The sequence below is a fragment of the Antechinus flavipes genome, chromosome 1 (genome assembly GCF_016432865.1).
Source record: "Antechinus flavipes isolate AdamAnt ecotype Samford, QLD, Australia chromosome 1, AdamAnt_v2, whole genome shotgun sequence".
Lineage (NCBI taxonomy): Eukaryota > Metazoa > Chordata > Mammalia > Dasyuromorphia > Dasyuridae > Antechinus > Antechinus flavipes.
This window is the reverse complement of record NC_067398.1, coordinates 500,990,003-501,006,374: the sequence shown is the minus strand read 5'-3', so window position 1 is coordinate 501,006,374 and position 16,372 is coordinate 500,990,003. Positions and strand designations below refer to the sequence as shown.

The following is a 16,372-nucleotide window of genomic DNA, read 5'->3' as shown; positions in this document are numbered from 1 at the left end:
CAGTCTCATAAACATCTTCATGTCCATAGTTAAATTAATCTTTTTTTCCCTTAAATCTTCCTCTCTTTCTAATTTTCCTTTAGCAACAAAGGGTACCACCAGCTTCTCAAGTCATCTAGGCTAGCACCACCCATCATCCAATAAGTCCTCAAGTTCTGTAGTTTATCTACTTTCATGATGGTCCCCTTCTCTCCTCCAATACTGTTATCTCCCTGGTATCAGCCCTTATCATTTAATGCAGGAATTACTTAAATAGCTGATGGTTGGTTTCCTGCCTCATCTCTTCTCTAATCCCGTCTGTCCTCCACTCAGCTGTCAAATTGTCCAAAAGGACAAGTCTGACCATATATTACCCCTCTGTTCAATAAATTCCAATGGCTCCCTCTTACAAGATCAAATATAAAATCTTTTATTTGGCTTTTAAGTCCTTGCTTTTGTTCCTTGCATATGAAACTCTTGTTTTCCAACTTTGAGCATTTTTCCTAACTGTTTTCTAAGCTCATCATCTCTACTTCCAGGCTTCCTTCAAGTCTCAGTTAAAGACCCATTTTCTACAAGACTTTCCTAGAGTCATTGTCAAATTGTCTATCTGAAGTTAGCACTGTGTGTGTATGAGTGTGTTTATTTGTTCATTTGTACATAGCTATTTTCATGTTGTCTTCTCATTAGATTATGAATTCCTTTAGAGCTCAATGCCTTGTAAATAGTAAGAATTTAGTAAATTGCTCATTGACTGACTGACTTTCCTTTCGTGATGAACCTTTTCCCACTTAGTTCATTCCTAAAATGACAAACCACACAAACTATTCCTGTACCCACACTCAAAGCCTTTCAGGCTTAGTAAAACCTCTCAAAGCCTGGGCTCTATTTCAGTTCCCAGGTCCCTTCTATGTCAAAGTAAGTAATTAAGGTAGGACTCTTGTGGAGATTTATGTACTTATTATTACAGACTGTTATGTATTGTAGTAATTTATTTATACATTGCATCTCTTTATTCAACTTGAAGCACAATGATGATAGGGGCCAGGCCTGATTTAATGTTTTGTATATCTCCTAGATTGTAATATAAAACTATTTAGGAAATGAAATACAGTATTTGCTTAATTTAATTGAAAATGTCTTGGACATTTTTTCCATCTGTGGAATAAATAAATTCCTAGAGTATTTCCTAAATTACCCCTGAGAAGCTTAGCAGCATATTTTGACCTACTAGGAAACATGCTAAAATTTAACTTATTTTTAATAGATAAATGTGTACTATCTTTCCCAATGATTTGTTTTTATAAAACCTAGACTTCTTAGCCTAGTATTCAAGACTCTGTCCATGATCTGGCTCTGCCTATGTTTTCTAACTGGATCTCACATGAATCTTCTTTATGTACTTAATTCCAGTCAAATTGGGCTATTCAACCTGTTCTTGCTCTTGTTCTATTCTTTTCCATTTCCACATCTGGAAGATATTTGCTGTCACTGTTTCCTCCCATGTCCCTCTCTCCATCTATCACAATACGTCTTATCCTTAAAGGTCCCATAGTCTCGTTGAAACCTTACTTGAGTTTCTTTCCCTGAGCCTTTCTCTCCCTTTCCTCCCCTCCCCACCAAAAAACAAAACAAAACAAAACAAAAACCAAGTAATCTCCCTCTCCTTTAATTTCTTACAACCCTATGTCTCTGTCTTATGTATGTATTTTAACATATTCCTGTCTTATTTTTCCCTCTCTGTTTTATCTTTCTGATATGTAGTAAACTCTTGTAGTGTTCTCTCTTAACTCCAGGAGCAAATGGAAACTCCTCAATTTGAAGTTTAAACCTTTTCAAAATTTGAATTCTTTCTCCTTATACATAAAATCCCCTCTACTTACACTACAGTCCAGACATATCGGTCTAGTTTGCTGGTTTCTTCATACCTGGAGTATTTTCTTCCCTCCTCTTCTTAGAATCCCTGACTTCTTTTAAAATTCAGTTCAAGTATTGCCTTTTGCAAAAGGTTTTTCCCATATCTATGCCATAGCTACTGGTACTTTCCCCTCTAAGATTGCTTTCCATCTATTCTTTATCTGTCTTATATGGTTTCTTATGTACATATAATTTCTCCCATTAGGTTGTCAGCTCCTTGAAGGCAGGAAATGTTTTTGCCTTTCTTTGTATCTTCCATGTTTAAAAGCACAGAACATTGTAACCATTTAATAAATGCTAATTTTTTCCCTATTTAATTTAATATTTTTTCTCAATTGCATGTAAAAACAATTTTAAAATTCTTTTTTCAAATTTTGAGTTCCAAATTCTCTCTCTCCTTCTCGTCCATTGAGAAGGGGTGAGCATTTTAACATAGGTTGATACATGGGTAGTCATGCAAAACACATTTCAGTGTAAGTCATACTGTGAAAGAAAATGTAGACAAAGAAAATGTATCTTTCATCTGCATTTAGGCTTCATTTGTTCTTCCCCTGGAATCATCCATTAGAATTGTTCAGAATCATTGTATTGCAGTGAATAGCTCAGTTAAATAAATGCTAATGTTGATTGTTGTTATGCAGGCCAACTGAACATGATTCATCTAGTGACGAGGATTCCCAGGAGCTTAAAGATTCTCTCAAAATCGATCCTGTCCCAGTAGAACACTTGAGTCATGGAAGTACTACTTCTTATAAGAAGTCACTTAGACTTTCTTCAGACCAAATCGTAAGTAGTTTGTACATGTTGTGCATTGTAGTGTGGTACATTTATTTAACACTTTAAAATTTTACAAATTCTTTTCTAGATCACAACCCTATGAAGGAATTAGTGAAAGAACCTTTATTCCTTTTTTAATAGAATAGGAAACTGAGACTTAGGTTGCTTTAAGTAAGATGTTTAGACATATAGCTAACAAGTATCAAAGCAGTGATTAAAACTGGGGTCCTATGAGACCAAGGCCAGTTTTTTTTCTACTATACCAAGATGCATGAAAAATTTTTATTTATATATGTGCTTATATATATACATATATACATATGTGTATATATATTTTTAAGAAAATTTTTGTGAATGTATTCATGTAATTCATCTCTTACTTCTTACTCTTTTAAATTTTCTCTAAGGTATTTTGACTATTAAATAAAAAAGTGAAAGCATGTGAATAATTTTTACTTAAATATAAAAATGGTTTTATGGCCCTGGGAGAGAGGTTGTATGTAGGAGCTCTATGATGCGTAGATATCTGTGGGGGAATCCTTCCCCCATTCCAACTATGGGTACAAGAATGAGTGTCCTGAAATAAAGAAAGTTTATTCATTTTGAAAACTGATCATTTTACCTTATTAAATATTTATTGGACATAATATTCCTTACATGATGCTAAGCCCTGTAGAGAATACAAAAGCATAGCTATTTTCAAGGATAACTTAAAAGATGAGACTAAGACACATGAAATAATTAGAAAATGGTACCAGACAGGAGATATTTAAGTGCCCAGAGGTATGACAGAGACTGAGGACTTAAAAAGTTTAAAGAAAGAAAGTAAATATCTGTGTGACTTGGCTGGTTGGACAAAGATGCAGAGGAAAGGTAGGGGCATGCCTCTGAGCCTAAAGATAAACTTTGGATAAAAGGAAAGGAGAACAAAATATAGCCCAGCACAAAGTTGTGAATAAGCAAGGGATGGAACGTGAAAAGACCAGCCTGACAAAATCAGAAAGTTAGGTTATTCTTGCTGGGAAATTATTGGAAATAAGTTTGGATGGAATGGGTTAATTTAAATTGTGGATAGCCCTTGAATAGTAGTGAAACAAGACTTGAATGTGGTAGGTAATAGAAAGCCATAGAACATTTTTCAATATGATGAAATGAGGAAAAGTCTAGGGCAAAAGCTTCATTGTGAGTCTCAAAATTTTAGTTACTGGGTATACCCAGGAAAAAACTATTAGGGAGCCAGAGGAGCAGGTAAGTTGGAATAGAGAAGAGAATAATTGCTAATCCTAGGATGTGGGTGCTTCAGAGTTAGAAGGAACCTCATTACAGCCTATAATTCAACTCACTATCTAGATGAAATACACAGATTCTTGGGAGGTCATAGAATATATTCAGAGCAGAGCGCATGATAATATCAGAATCTCCTGACCTCTATGGCATATAAATGTTATACTTTCTCATCTTAGAGTCTTGAATGTTCCTAACAAAATTGACTGCTTTCCTCCTTCATCCCCCCCAAAAAAAATCCCTTCCTTGTTCTAAAAACAGGTAAAGGCTTGTTTGTATTGATGTAAAAATGGGGAATTTATGTTTGTGAGAAGAAAAATCATTTATTTCTTCCTCAAAATTGGATAAAGGAAATTTGATGGCTTGAGTAAAAATATAGTAAATTTTTAAAAGTCATCCCCCAGAAAATGGTAAATTGTTACCAGCCCTGTGAGTTAGATCATTTAAAGATGGTTGGCTCACAAGAGACAGTGAGCATCAGTAGCCCTTGTAGTACACAGAGTTCTTGTTTTTTCTCTCATGTTTTCACTACAGTTCTCATCCACAGCTTGATTTGATTTAGAGCTATCCTATTCTTTCTTAGTTTTGCCTACATAAATACTGTTGCATTTAACTCATTTTTACCAGGACCTATACCATTGTGCAACACAGTCTTCCTAGAATAAGAAAAATTTATCTCCCTGAATTCAAATCTGGCCTCAGACACTTAAGGTGTGACTCTGGACAAGTCATCTCATTCTCTTTGCTCAGTTTCCTCATCTGTAAAATTAATTAGAGAATGAAATAACAAACCCCTCTAGCATCTTTGCCAAGAAAACCCCAAATGGGATGAAGAGACTCCAGATATCATTGAATTCAGCTCACCCCTTTTATAGATGAAAGAAATTATCTGGAAGAGTTGAGGTGACTTCTCCAAGTTCACACAGGATCAGGACTGGAATTTGAATCCAGATCCTGTGACTCCAGGATCAGTGTATATCATGCTGCCTCTATTTGTACTTCCTAAAATCATCATGGTGATTTTTATACAAATAAGCCTTATTTCAAGGATATCTGGTTTCTCACTGATGAAATCAGTAGTATTTCTACTCCCTCCATGAATGCAGATTGCAGCCCCTCTTTGCCTTGACAGGTCTTTAAGAGTTAGTTACTGGGACTAAGAAGTTTAACATCCTCTGACCAAATTGGTGATGGGTTTCTTTGAACTTGGGTCAGTCCTTGGATAATTGATCACTGCCAGAGTTTATTCAGTATTTCTCCTTGCCTAGCCTTTGAGAATCTCCACATGGGTCAGTGTCAGTCATTCAGCATGTCTTGAGCACTTAATACATTTGAGGCACCATGCTTAACAGCAAGAATACAAAAAAAGCATTAATGATGAGAATTCTAGTAGACAAACATTTCTAATCTAGGAGATGTTTCAGCTTCACCAAAGCTATTTTGTGCATTTGTGTATGTGAATCTAAATCACAAAGATATATTTAGACACTTCCCCTACCCTCCCTGCTTTTATAAAGGCAAAACTGAAGCTCCAAGATGGCCCGAATGATGTCGTGTTTAGCATCACAACCCAGTATCAAGGTACCTGTCGCTGTGCAGGAACCATTTACCTGTGGAACTGGAATGACAAGATCATAATTTCGGATATCGATGGAACAATAACCAAGTAAGTAGAAGGAAATTGTTTGGGCTTTGGGGAGAATGTGAGCTCATGTACCTAGGTAGCTTCTGTTTCACCGATTTTTTGGACACTTTGCCAGTGATGAGCTGCACTTTGGAGAGATCACAGATGCTAATCCAAGCACGTGACTCTTTTATAGTGATATTTTGAATTTAGAGAGGTTAGAAGGAAGTGATTGTAAGGAGTCTGGTGCAAAGTTCCTACTCAGATTTAACATCTGGATCTCAACATCTGATTTCAAGTTTAAAGTTGCTTCAGAAGTTTGCTTTGCAAATGATTTCCTTATCCTTATAAAGTGTGTTGATGAGATCATCCCAATTGCTTCTTTGGTCCAGCTATCAGGCTGTCCTTTGGAAGAAGCAGCTGCCTGACTTCCTAATCTGCATTTTGTATTGCTGATGGATTTTTTTCCGCTTAGGTGGAGGTAGATTTAGCGGAAAGGAACAGAGCATCATTTAACTAGATAGTAAAATTTTCAGCTTTCTACAATTGTGTAATTCACCCTTCATTCTTGGTGTTTATTTCTTTTGCTTGTTTTTCTCTTAGGTCTGATGCTTTAGGCCAGATTCTCCCACAGCTGGGCAAAGACTGGACTCATCAGGGCATAGCAAAACTCTACCACTCCATCAATGAGTATGTATTCCTTCTGGCATGAGAAAGACCTCTGGGAATCTAGAATTGTTTTGGCTTATTCATTTAAGGAATAAAATAATGTTAATCGTTTGTGACAGGATTCCCCTTTAAAATTTAAGTATAGGGGCAGCTAGGTGGCACAATGGATAGAGCACCAGCCCTGAAGTCAAGAGGACCTGAGTTCAAATCTAGCCTTAGACACTAACACTTACTAGTTGTGTGACCCTGGGCAAGTTAATTGCCTTAGCAAAAAAAAAAAAAATTCAGTACATCTTCCTTCTGCTTTTGGAAGATGATAGATAACAGGATACACAGGCACTCAAGTTTTCCAGGGAATCTTTTAACCTCCCATTCTTTTTTCTTTGTGGATCATGAGATCATAGAGAAAGCTGAAATGGACCTTAGGGATTATCAAACCCAGCCTCCTTGTTTTATAAATGAGGAAACATGGCACAGTGAGTTGCCCAAAGCCACACTTCTAGTGAGTTTATGAGGCAGGATTTGAATTCAGATCCTCCTGATTTCAGTTCTCAATCCATTGCATCAACTAATTGCCTTTCCTTATATCCCATCCACTATGTGTACACACTTTTCTTTCAAAACTTTCTCAATGCTTTTCTAAGGCAAAAATTGGGGCCAATAATTCAGTAATGTGATGGTAATATATGTCATGTCTCATTCCTAGTCCTATTCCATTTTGATTCTCAGTTGTAGTGTGGTGATTTGTCAAGAGGAAATGGTTGCCTTTTAATTTCTATAGCTGCATATAACTTTGAATCTCTTCAAAACTATATTAGGGAGCGCTTTCTATAGAAAAGTTTGAGGATTCCTCAACATAGACTAACAAGTACCAGAATATGAGCATGCAGAAATATTTATACTGAAGTTTAGGTTTACACATTTCCATTTCACAGCTCAGATACACACACACACACATACCTTTTATAAATAGAGGCCTGTGTCTGTCCATTGGGACAGAATCAGCAGGAATAAGAACCAAATTTTTCTTATGTTCTAAGTGGTTAATGAATGTTAGCTCACAATCTAATATAATTAACTTAACTAAATAACCTTTAGTTTTATGGGGTAGTGGGTGGTCTGTGTTCTTTTTCTGGTCCATATTATTGTTTAAGAAAAGGTAAAAATTTTAGCTTACTTTTTCTCCTAAGTGATTCTCTTAGTGAGTGATTATGAAAAAAGAACTTTATTTGGTTGGGTCTTTTCTTTTAAAACAGAGAATTGTATTTTCTTCCTTTGAGTTATAACTTATATTTAAATAATTTGGCCTATAACTGATTTTGTATTTCTACAATATTCAACATTATAGGTAGCTGCCCTTAGGAAACATTGGTATTACCCATTTTTCAGTGGAAAAAATGTGTGTTCTTTTTTAGGAACGGGTACAAATTTCTATATTGCTCAGCTCGTGCCATTGGAATGGCAGATATGACACGAGGCTACCTGCACTGGGTCAATGACAAGGGAACTATCCTTCCTCGGGGGCCTTTGATGTTGTCTCCAAGCAGCTTATTCTCTGCTTTTCATAGGTATGTGTGTTTACAAATGGAACATTTTATCTCTCTATGAGTGTGTGCGTGGTTGGTTAGGTGGGGATGCTGTTATGCTAGAACCATCTTTCTAAGGTGTCAGTAAGTACTGGGAATAATGTGTGACTGAATATATCAGAGATTTGTAAATTACTGTGGGTATTCCTTTCACCATTGCAAATTGCAGCCCCTCTATTACTTTGCAAAGTCTTCAGGAATTGCCATGATTTATTGTCCTCCCCAACATTGCCACCCTTCCCCCAAGAAATTCATAATCTCCTATTCAAATATAGTTAGGTTAATCATATGTATCTGTGTTTGTGTGTTGTCTGTGTATGTTATACATACATACACATACACACACAGACACATTTATGTGAATATAGGTGTATTTTTACATGCCTGTTGCTTTTCTTGATTCAGTATATTTAGGTTACTCTTTTAAACATAACTTGCGATCTCAGGGAATGGAATTCCTTATACTGTGTGCACCAGGCATTGAACTGTGCTAGGTGTTGGGTCTACAAAGAACAGCTCCTACTCTCAAAAAATTTACATTTACTGAAGCTAAAAATAGTGAGGGAATCAGTTTAAAATCTTCCTCAAAGGATTATTGTGAAGATCAAATGAGATCATTAGGTCAGAGTTTCTTAAATCTTTTCACCTAGAAATTTCTATGTAATTCTAGTTATATAGATATATAAATCAAATATTTATTAATAATAAATCATAATTTCAAACCCTCACATAGTTATGAGACACCCCATATGAGAGAGTCACAAACCACTATTTAAGAAGCTGGGATAGAGGTACTGTTCTTTACATGCCATAAAGTACTTTATAAATATTAGCTATTATTATTATTACTATCATGATTTTTCTTGAAGAGTACATATGACAGACCTTTTGTTCCACTAGTATCCATGCAGTATTAAAAGGGAGTCAAAAGAAAGTCCCTTGCATGTGGAAACTGCTATGCAGTATTTTATAAGACAACATGGACAAGAGTCAGACCAGATGAGGTGTAGTATAAGTAACTTATAGTTTGCATTATTAGAGTGAAGTAACCACATCAGTGAACTTCATAGCTCTATCAAAGTATCTGGCACAGTGGAAAAGTGAGATATGTTGTCCTTGAAGGGTCTTTCCATCACCAAATTTAAGATGGAACATCTTAATTAATGAATATTTTCTTTAAGATAATTCTAAAGATTAGGAAGTGAGATGTCACTTTAAAAAAGTCAAATGAAACACCAAACCATGCCAAGAACTTAATATTAGGCAAGGTTGTCATCTAACATTCCTTGATTATGTTCCTATTTTGTTCTAGGGAAGTGATAGAGAAGAAACCTGAAAAGTTCAAAATTGAATGTTTGAATGATATCAAGAACTTGTTTGCTCCAAGTAAAGAACCATTCTATGCTGCTTTTGGAAATCGGCCAAATGTAAGTTTATATCACCTCCCTGTATAATGGGTTCTAGTCTGGTGGAAATCCACTGAAATTATTCTTATCATTTGTTTTATTTTAAGAAGTTTACCACATCAGAATTTTCCAAACTAGGTATCTTAACCAAAATGAATTTCTCTCCTACAGGAATGATCATGTCAGATTCAATTTAATTCTGCAAATTTCTAAAAAACAAAACAAAACAAACAAAAAAACAACACCCACTGAGTATAAGACTCGGTGATTAAGCTACAGAGGAAAACAAGAAATTCATTGTTCTCAGAGAGCTTATATTCTACTAGAATATAAGGATCTACTATAAAATTTTTAGGAGAAACAATAAAAATTTTAGTTTTTTCCACATTGCCATTAGTAATTGGGAAACCTGTGAGGTCTCTCTGCTTTAGAACTTTTAGTTAAACCAAAAACATCTTCTTTTTTTTTTCTTTTATGATTTTTCTGCTTTCTTCTTGTGGGTTCTGTTTTCCCTCTGTGCAGATGTTAGCTGTGAGTTAATCAGAACTAAGGGCTCACAGATGAAATGGAAAGAGCACTGAAAAGCACAAACAGCAAAGCAACAGCAAAACCTGATGTTTTGTGATTGTAGTACTTATTAGCTGCATTATCTTGGTTAAATCACATCTAATCTGGAAACCATTTTCCTTAGCTGTTACAACTAGGAGTTTGTACTGAATTTTCTCTGACTTTCTTTCCAATTTTAACATGGCATGACTCTGTGACATTTGGTCATGTTTAATCATTTGCATTTATCAAGTGTCTATGATATTCCAAGCATTGCATGCTACATGTAAGGAGCAAAAGTGAATCTGTCTCTGCTCTAAAGAAGCTTATCACCATCACAGAGACAATGTCTTTATGTGTATAGTATATATATATATATAAATGCTATAAAAGGTCATGGGTGGGGAGAGAAACTTGCAGCTTAGTGGTCCCAAATTGTAGCAATTCATAATTATTTCCTGGGCTAAGTTGTGATGCAAGAGGTGGTTCCTAGTGTTTAGGAATCAGTGCTGCTGCCTTTCCTGCAAGACTTCCCTATCCCAGCATCCAGGGTCCCTTTTTGCCTTGTGTCTCCATTGAGTTTGCCTATTGCTTGGAGCTCAGCTACAGTGGCAAAATAAAAAGTATCTGGGTCTTTGTGTTTTCCTTAAATAAATGTTTGCCCATTACTTGCCTGTCCTAAGAATTTGAAAAGTTTTTGACGATTTTCTCTTTCCTTATTTTTTCTGCAGGATGTATATGCCTACACACAAGTTGGGGTCCCAGACTGTAGAATATTCACAGTGAATCCCAAAGGAGAATTAATACAGGAACGGACCAAAGGGAACAAGTCATCGTAAGAGCTTTTCCATTTCTCATTAGGGTACATAGTTGCAGGGAGTGTGAGTTGGAAACAAAGTTATAAACCTTAACTGAGAGGTCCCTGCTGAACCAAGATGGCAGTCCTAACTTGGGGAGAGCTTTCTTTTTGCCTGGTTTTTTCTTTCTCCTCTGCCTCACAAGAAACCGTCCACAAACCAGACTTTGAAAATGAAATTTAACTGACCTGGACATTAACAAATTCATTTTGTCGGGGGTATAGGGGGGGTATCTAGGTGTATGTTGTTTTTTTCTACATATTTAAGAGATACAAGATTTTTCTACATATTTAAGGGATACAAGATATATAGTCATTCAAGTCTGTTGCTACACACTTATATGCTAGGCATTGGGGAATACAAAGGAAGGCAAAAGGCAGCCCTTGTTCTGAAAGAACTCACAGTCTAATGGGCTCACAGACAATATGCAAATAACTGTACAAAGTAAGCATATGCAGGGAAAATTGGAAGTGGTCAATAGAAGAAAGGCACTAGAAATGGAACAGGAAAGCTTTCCTATAGAAGGTGGATGGGATGTTAGTTGGGATTTAAAGGAAGCCAGGAAGCAGAGATAATTAGGGAGAGCATTCCAGGCTTAAGGAATACTCATTGAAAATGGCCAGAATTGGGAGAATGAATGTCTTATTCAACAGTAATCTCCAGTTTTATATCTCTTGCTCAGCTTCCAAAGTCTGACTTCTTTGTTTCTTCCCTACCCCACCTCCCTTCTCATCTAGGTATCACAGGCTGAGTGAACTTGTGGAACACGTGTTCCCACTTCTCAACAAAGAACAGAATTCTGCTTTTTCATGCCCAGAATTCAGTTCATTTTGCTACTGGCGAGACCCAATCCCTACAGTGAACATGGATGACCTGGCTTGAATGTTGTCACCTCTTCAGGAAAAGGGGTCTTCAGATGCTCAGGCTCGCTGTGAAGAGTGAAAAGCACTTCTGAAGTGGGGGCACATTCATCTTACTTTAGATCCATAGGTGTTGAGGCACAAACCATCCAGAGCAGTGAAAGGCCCAGGTGCCTTTTTAGCTTCACTCTCCTGGCTTGGCTTGGGGATTGATAGTATCTGGAACTTAACACTGCCAGAGCCCATGGTACCAGAAGGTAGAGTGAAGATGAAGCATTAGCCTTAAGTTTGTAGTCCTATGCTTCTCTTGTTGCATACCTTTTGTATTTGGTGGTTTGTTTTCTTTTTGTTTTTTTTTCCCCTTTTAATTGCTGAAATTAAAAGGTGGAAAGGAGAAGCCAAAAAAAAAAAAAAAAAAGTGCACCAAAAAGTTATGGAAAGTAGATTGGAGTAGTCCCCAACCAGGCACTTTGGATTTGTTTCCATGTATTACCAGGGTATTTTTAGAGGATTAATTGTTCAGTATACTGTTACAGGGCCAATTGTTAATTTAGGTACAGAATCTGTATATATCTGTTCTTAAAAATCTTACTTGGAAAATATGAAAGAATAGCTGTTAGATGTACAAATGTGTTTTTATCATATGTACGGCAATATTGGCACTCATTAATCAGATCCCCATTACTTATTCATATATTGAAGCTTTGTCATTTTTCTTCATTATATTCAACAGTGACATCCTCCTCCCTTCCCCTGTCCCTGAGCCATACACATTCTACCCCTTTTAAACAAAGCAATTCTTATTTGAATCTTAATGTAAGAAGTGGTTTTTCTTACATTAAAGCATTGTGATCTTTTAGGGAAGAAATTTCTTTACTTTAATTTTTCTTTTCTGTTATTGCCCTAGTGAGGCCTTTTTATTGTTCCACCTCAAGACTTAGCCAAGAAATTATACCTGTGCTTATTTCTTTTACACCATAAATATCAAATAATGGGAATCTCAGTAGAATTTGTAGGCCAGTAAAGCACAGGCAAATGCACATGGTTCCAGATGTTTCTGAGTGCATTATCAGAACTCCAGTTGGCACTGGCTGGCCATACTTTCTCTTACTCAATTAGTTCCATGTTCTCAGGAAAACCAGGTAAGCATGTTCATGTCAGGTAATTTCTCACCTGGGGTGAAGCTGTTTCTGGAAATCACAGTTGGCATTAATTTCAGAAGGCGAAATCTCTTAGGGATAAGATTTAATTATGTTGATCAGATTTGCTAAAGCAGTGTCCTTCTGTTGGCTACTCTGGGTCTCCCTTCATGGTTAGATTGCAAAGATTAACATTCAGTTGGGCATTTTAATCTGGTCTCATGACAAAGCCAAGAGAAATGGAAAGCTTTTTTTGTTGGGTGGTAGGGGAGGGTAGGTAAAGAAGGGTTTCACTGTGGATTATTTATCCCTGATGAAAAGCTCCAGGACAATCATTTGGAGTCCTCATGTTTGCAGTGTTACAAGTCTAGGTCAGTACAGACAAATCAGTATGTGCAGATTTGGAATGTATTGCATTGATAGAAAGGTGGGAAGCACAAAATGGTTTTATGGGGAGATATCTATAGTGAAGGTAGAGTAATGAAATTTGTAGACTTAAAATTGAGGTGTTTTTACCAGAAAATCAATAGCTGGATTTCCTAGTTTAATTGAAAATTGAAGGTAGTTACTATAGTATCTCTTGCCACCAGTGGTCTACCTCTCCAAACGGATGGCACCACATTATGAAGAAATTGAGAGTTTTTGTACTCTAGGTTATTTTTCAGAATTCGGGTTGGACACTCATGACTAGACAAGAGTAACGTCTCTTTGGGGACTGTTCCTTCAGAGTGTCTATTCTTGGGAACTAGTAGAAAAAGAAATTTGGAGTGAACTTTGCTATATATATATATATAAAAGGGTATATATGGGACTATATATATAGTCCAGTCATTGAAAAACAGTAAACTGAGATGGCAGTGGCATAAAATGGGAACCATTTAGGATAATAAAACTATTCCAATTGATCTTTCTGTTATTCCTAGTTCTTTCTAGGAGCCACTTTGAATGATAAGCATTCTCAGTTTTGACCTGCCTTTCCCATACTGTGAAAATACTGATCCTAGAAATGGGTTAGAGAAATAGGATGCGGTCAGTCCTCCAGGTCAGAATGACTCGGAGTTCTCTTTGTGTCTTAACTATTGACCCTGGTTGGTTTGAGTTAATGTGGAGCTCACTTCAAATGCAAGGGGGAAAACTTGAAATGCCTTGGATGATTTTCTGTGGCAAAACTCAAGAATCAAATGTTCCCCAAATAAGGGGCAAAAGAGTCTCCAGTATTTCAGAATGAGTAATTTGTTTAGGGAGCCAATTGAAGTATTTATCCATATTAAGTTAGGGAAAGTAGATTATATTTATGAAGTTCTACCTAGTGAATTAATCATAGTAGAGAGTGTGTATATATATATATGTATGTAATACATATATACAAATACATATATATACATTCACATGCATATATATATATAGATAACTTTATTTTCATAAATGCCAGTAGCATGTCATCTATAAAGCTCATGCTTATGAGCTCTACTCACCTAACCTCCAGATGTAAGGGTGTTTGGGGTTATTTTTTATACATACAGTACAAAAAAATTCTGAATATACCCACCCTTTCTTGAGTCCCCATTCAGAGGAGACACAGGAGTTTGACTGGTTTTATTTCTCTTTAATGAACAGTCTTCTCATTGGACACACAGGCCTTTTTGGATCCGGCCTTGGAATAGAATTCTCATATCTATGTAATTGCTGTGACTCCACCCTTTTGTGTTAGTGTCATAAGAAATGGGCTTTAATGGGGCTCACTTGTTGCTTTGTGCTGCAGTCTGATTCAGTGGCTCTGTGTATGCTAATTAACAGGTTATTCTCTTTCCTTATTTAAAAAAAAAAAGCCTCTTGTACTGGAAGTAGGTGATTTGCTCTGATGATAGTGTTATTCAAGTATTAAGTTTGTGCTAAAATCCCATTGTCATTTTGCTACAAATGACTTTTGTTCTTTCTGTGAAAGAGATGAAATTGAGTGTGTTTGTACACCAACCCTTAAGATGGTGTGTTAATGAAGATATGTTATTCCCACTTATTTGAAGTCATGTGAGAAACTGTATGTTTCAGCAGTAATAGGAGCGACTAAGGAATGTTGGAGTGCAGATTTGATCAGTCTTACTGAACTGCATCCTTATCTCCAGTGATTCAATAGCTTGAATTTCCTTTAAAAATAATAAAATCAGTCTTATTAACTTTACCAATTGCTTTTATATCCATGTGCTTTGAGCTTGTACTTCTGCAAAATGTAAGATTTGTCCATGTTGATCAGACTGTTGTAGAAGTGCAGGTATGGTGGTCCCAGAGCATGCAAATTTAGCCCTTTCAAATTCTTTTACTGTGTTTAGATGTTCTTTTTCCATAATTTTCAACTGGGGGGAAATCTCTTGCTGTTTAAATACCCTAAAATGACAACTGCTAATTTGTAGGGAGCTTCAGGAGAGACAGCTAATTCAACTGAAAATGTGGGCTGTTGTTGGACCAACTGCCGAAGAGACTTCACCATTTTAAGCCTCATTGCATCTTCGAGGGCCCTTGAAGAGGCCTATAGGAAAGGTGCACTTAAGATTAAGAAGAAAAAAAAAGATTATAAAGCCAAGTTCCTTCTCTTATAGAAAGATGGTGAACGTGAAACTACACAAGAAATGTTATCAGCTTTGAAGTGATAGATTTTGCTCTGTGAAGCTTGAGTTCCTTGTGTTTGGTTCTGCTTTGTTGGGTGAAATTGGCTCAAAACTTAATTTTTCTTAGAAGCAAGATGAAAACTATTATTGTTGGTTTGTTTTGAAGGTATGTGGGGATTTTTCAGTGCTTTTGATATAATTAAGTTGAGATTATGGTGACGTATTTGATTATTGGACAGCAAAGACACTAATGAGTTTTTTTTTACGTTGTCTAAAATGAATCTGAGCATCATTAGGATACTTTGGGTTTGGTAAAGAGACTGCATTACCATTGGGTAAATGACTCACATTTTGGTGCAATGTTTGATGTTCAAAACAAAATGTTCTGATAATAAACAAATGTAAACTAAATACATTGACTGTTTCTTCTTTTCAAGAATATCCAACCCATCAAGATGTCTGAGTTGTTTGCCAGAAAAGCAAACTGTTCAATTGAAATTGATCATTTCCATAAATTAGCATTCCAATCTCTGTAGACAGATTTATTTACAAAAAGGGATTTCTTTTTTTGGTTATTTTTTAAAATGTGTTTCCCAAAGTTAGCACAAGCCAGCAGGAACCAGCCTCTCCTGCTTTGTGGATTCAGCCAAGGAATGATTCATTCATACATATGCAATTTCTATTGTTTTCTGACTAGCGTTAGCAAAATTGCCTTCACCTCCCATCCTTCCTTCTCTCTTTCAGAGTTTCTCTCTGCACATAATGTTCAGAATTCTTAGAGCTGTATCCTGTCAGTTTCATGGAATTGGCTAAAGTTGATCTACATTAGATATTGACTCCAGTCTACTTAACACTTTTCAAAGGAAAATTGAAATTGTTTCTTCCAAGGAAATGCCTTCTGTCAGTGATTTCCAGTGGATTATTTGAATTCTTTTCCTTTATGGAGCCTCTTTCTTAATCAATCATGAATATATGTTCAAACTCTAACTTCATCAGTGAATACTCATCTATATTACAAAGTTAAGCCATGAAAACAATCTTTTACTTTGAACTTTAATTCATTGTTGATGTGGAGTTGGTAATGATTTAGATCTGGGATACCTGGCACTGTGGAAATTAGTTGGG

At 36.1% G+C, this 16,372-nt stretch overlaps 1 protein-coding gene across 2 annotated transcripts in view; it reads left to right on the top strand.

Annotated features, from left to right (window-relative positions):
• LPIN2 (lipin 2) overlaps positions 1-15,658 on the top strand; it is a 98,039-nt gene extending 82,381 nt beyond the window's left edge. For both annotated transcript variants that reach the window (XM_051970390.1, XM_051970389.1), the window contains exons 14-20: positions 2,538-2,682; positions 5,475-5,623; positions 6,185-6,271; positions 7,666-7,818; positions 9,149-9,263; positions 10,520-10,623; positions 11,383-15,658. In XM_051970390.1, coding sequence (XP_051826350.1) covers positions 2,538-2,682; positions 5,475-5,623; positions 6,185-6,271; positions 7,666-7,818; positions 9,149-9,263; positions 10,520-10,623; positions 11,383-11,527 — 898 coding nt within the window. In that variant the 3' untranslated portion in view covers positions 11,528-15,658. The remainder of the gene's footprint in view (positions 1-2,537; positions 2,683-5,474; positions 5,624-6,184; positions 6,272-7,665; positions 7,819-9,148; positions 9,264-10,519; positions 10,624-11,382) is intronic.
• The last annotated feature ends 714 nt before the right edge of the window (positions 15,659-16,372 follow it).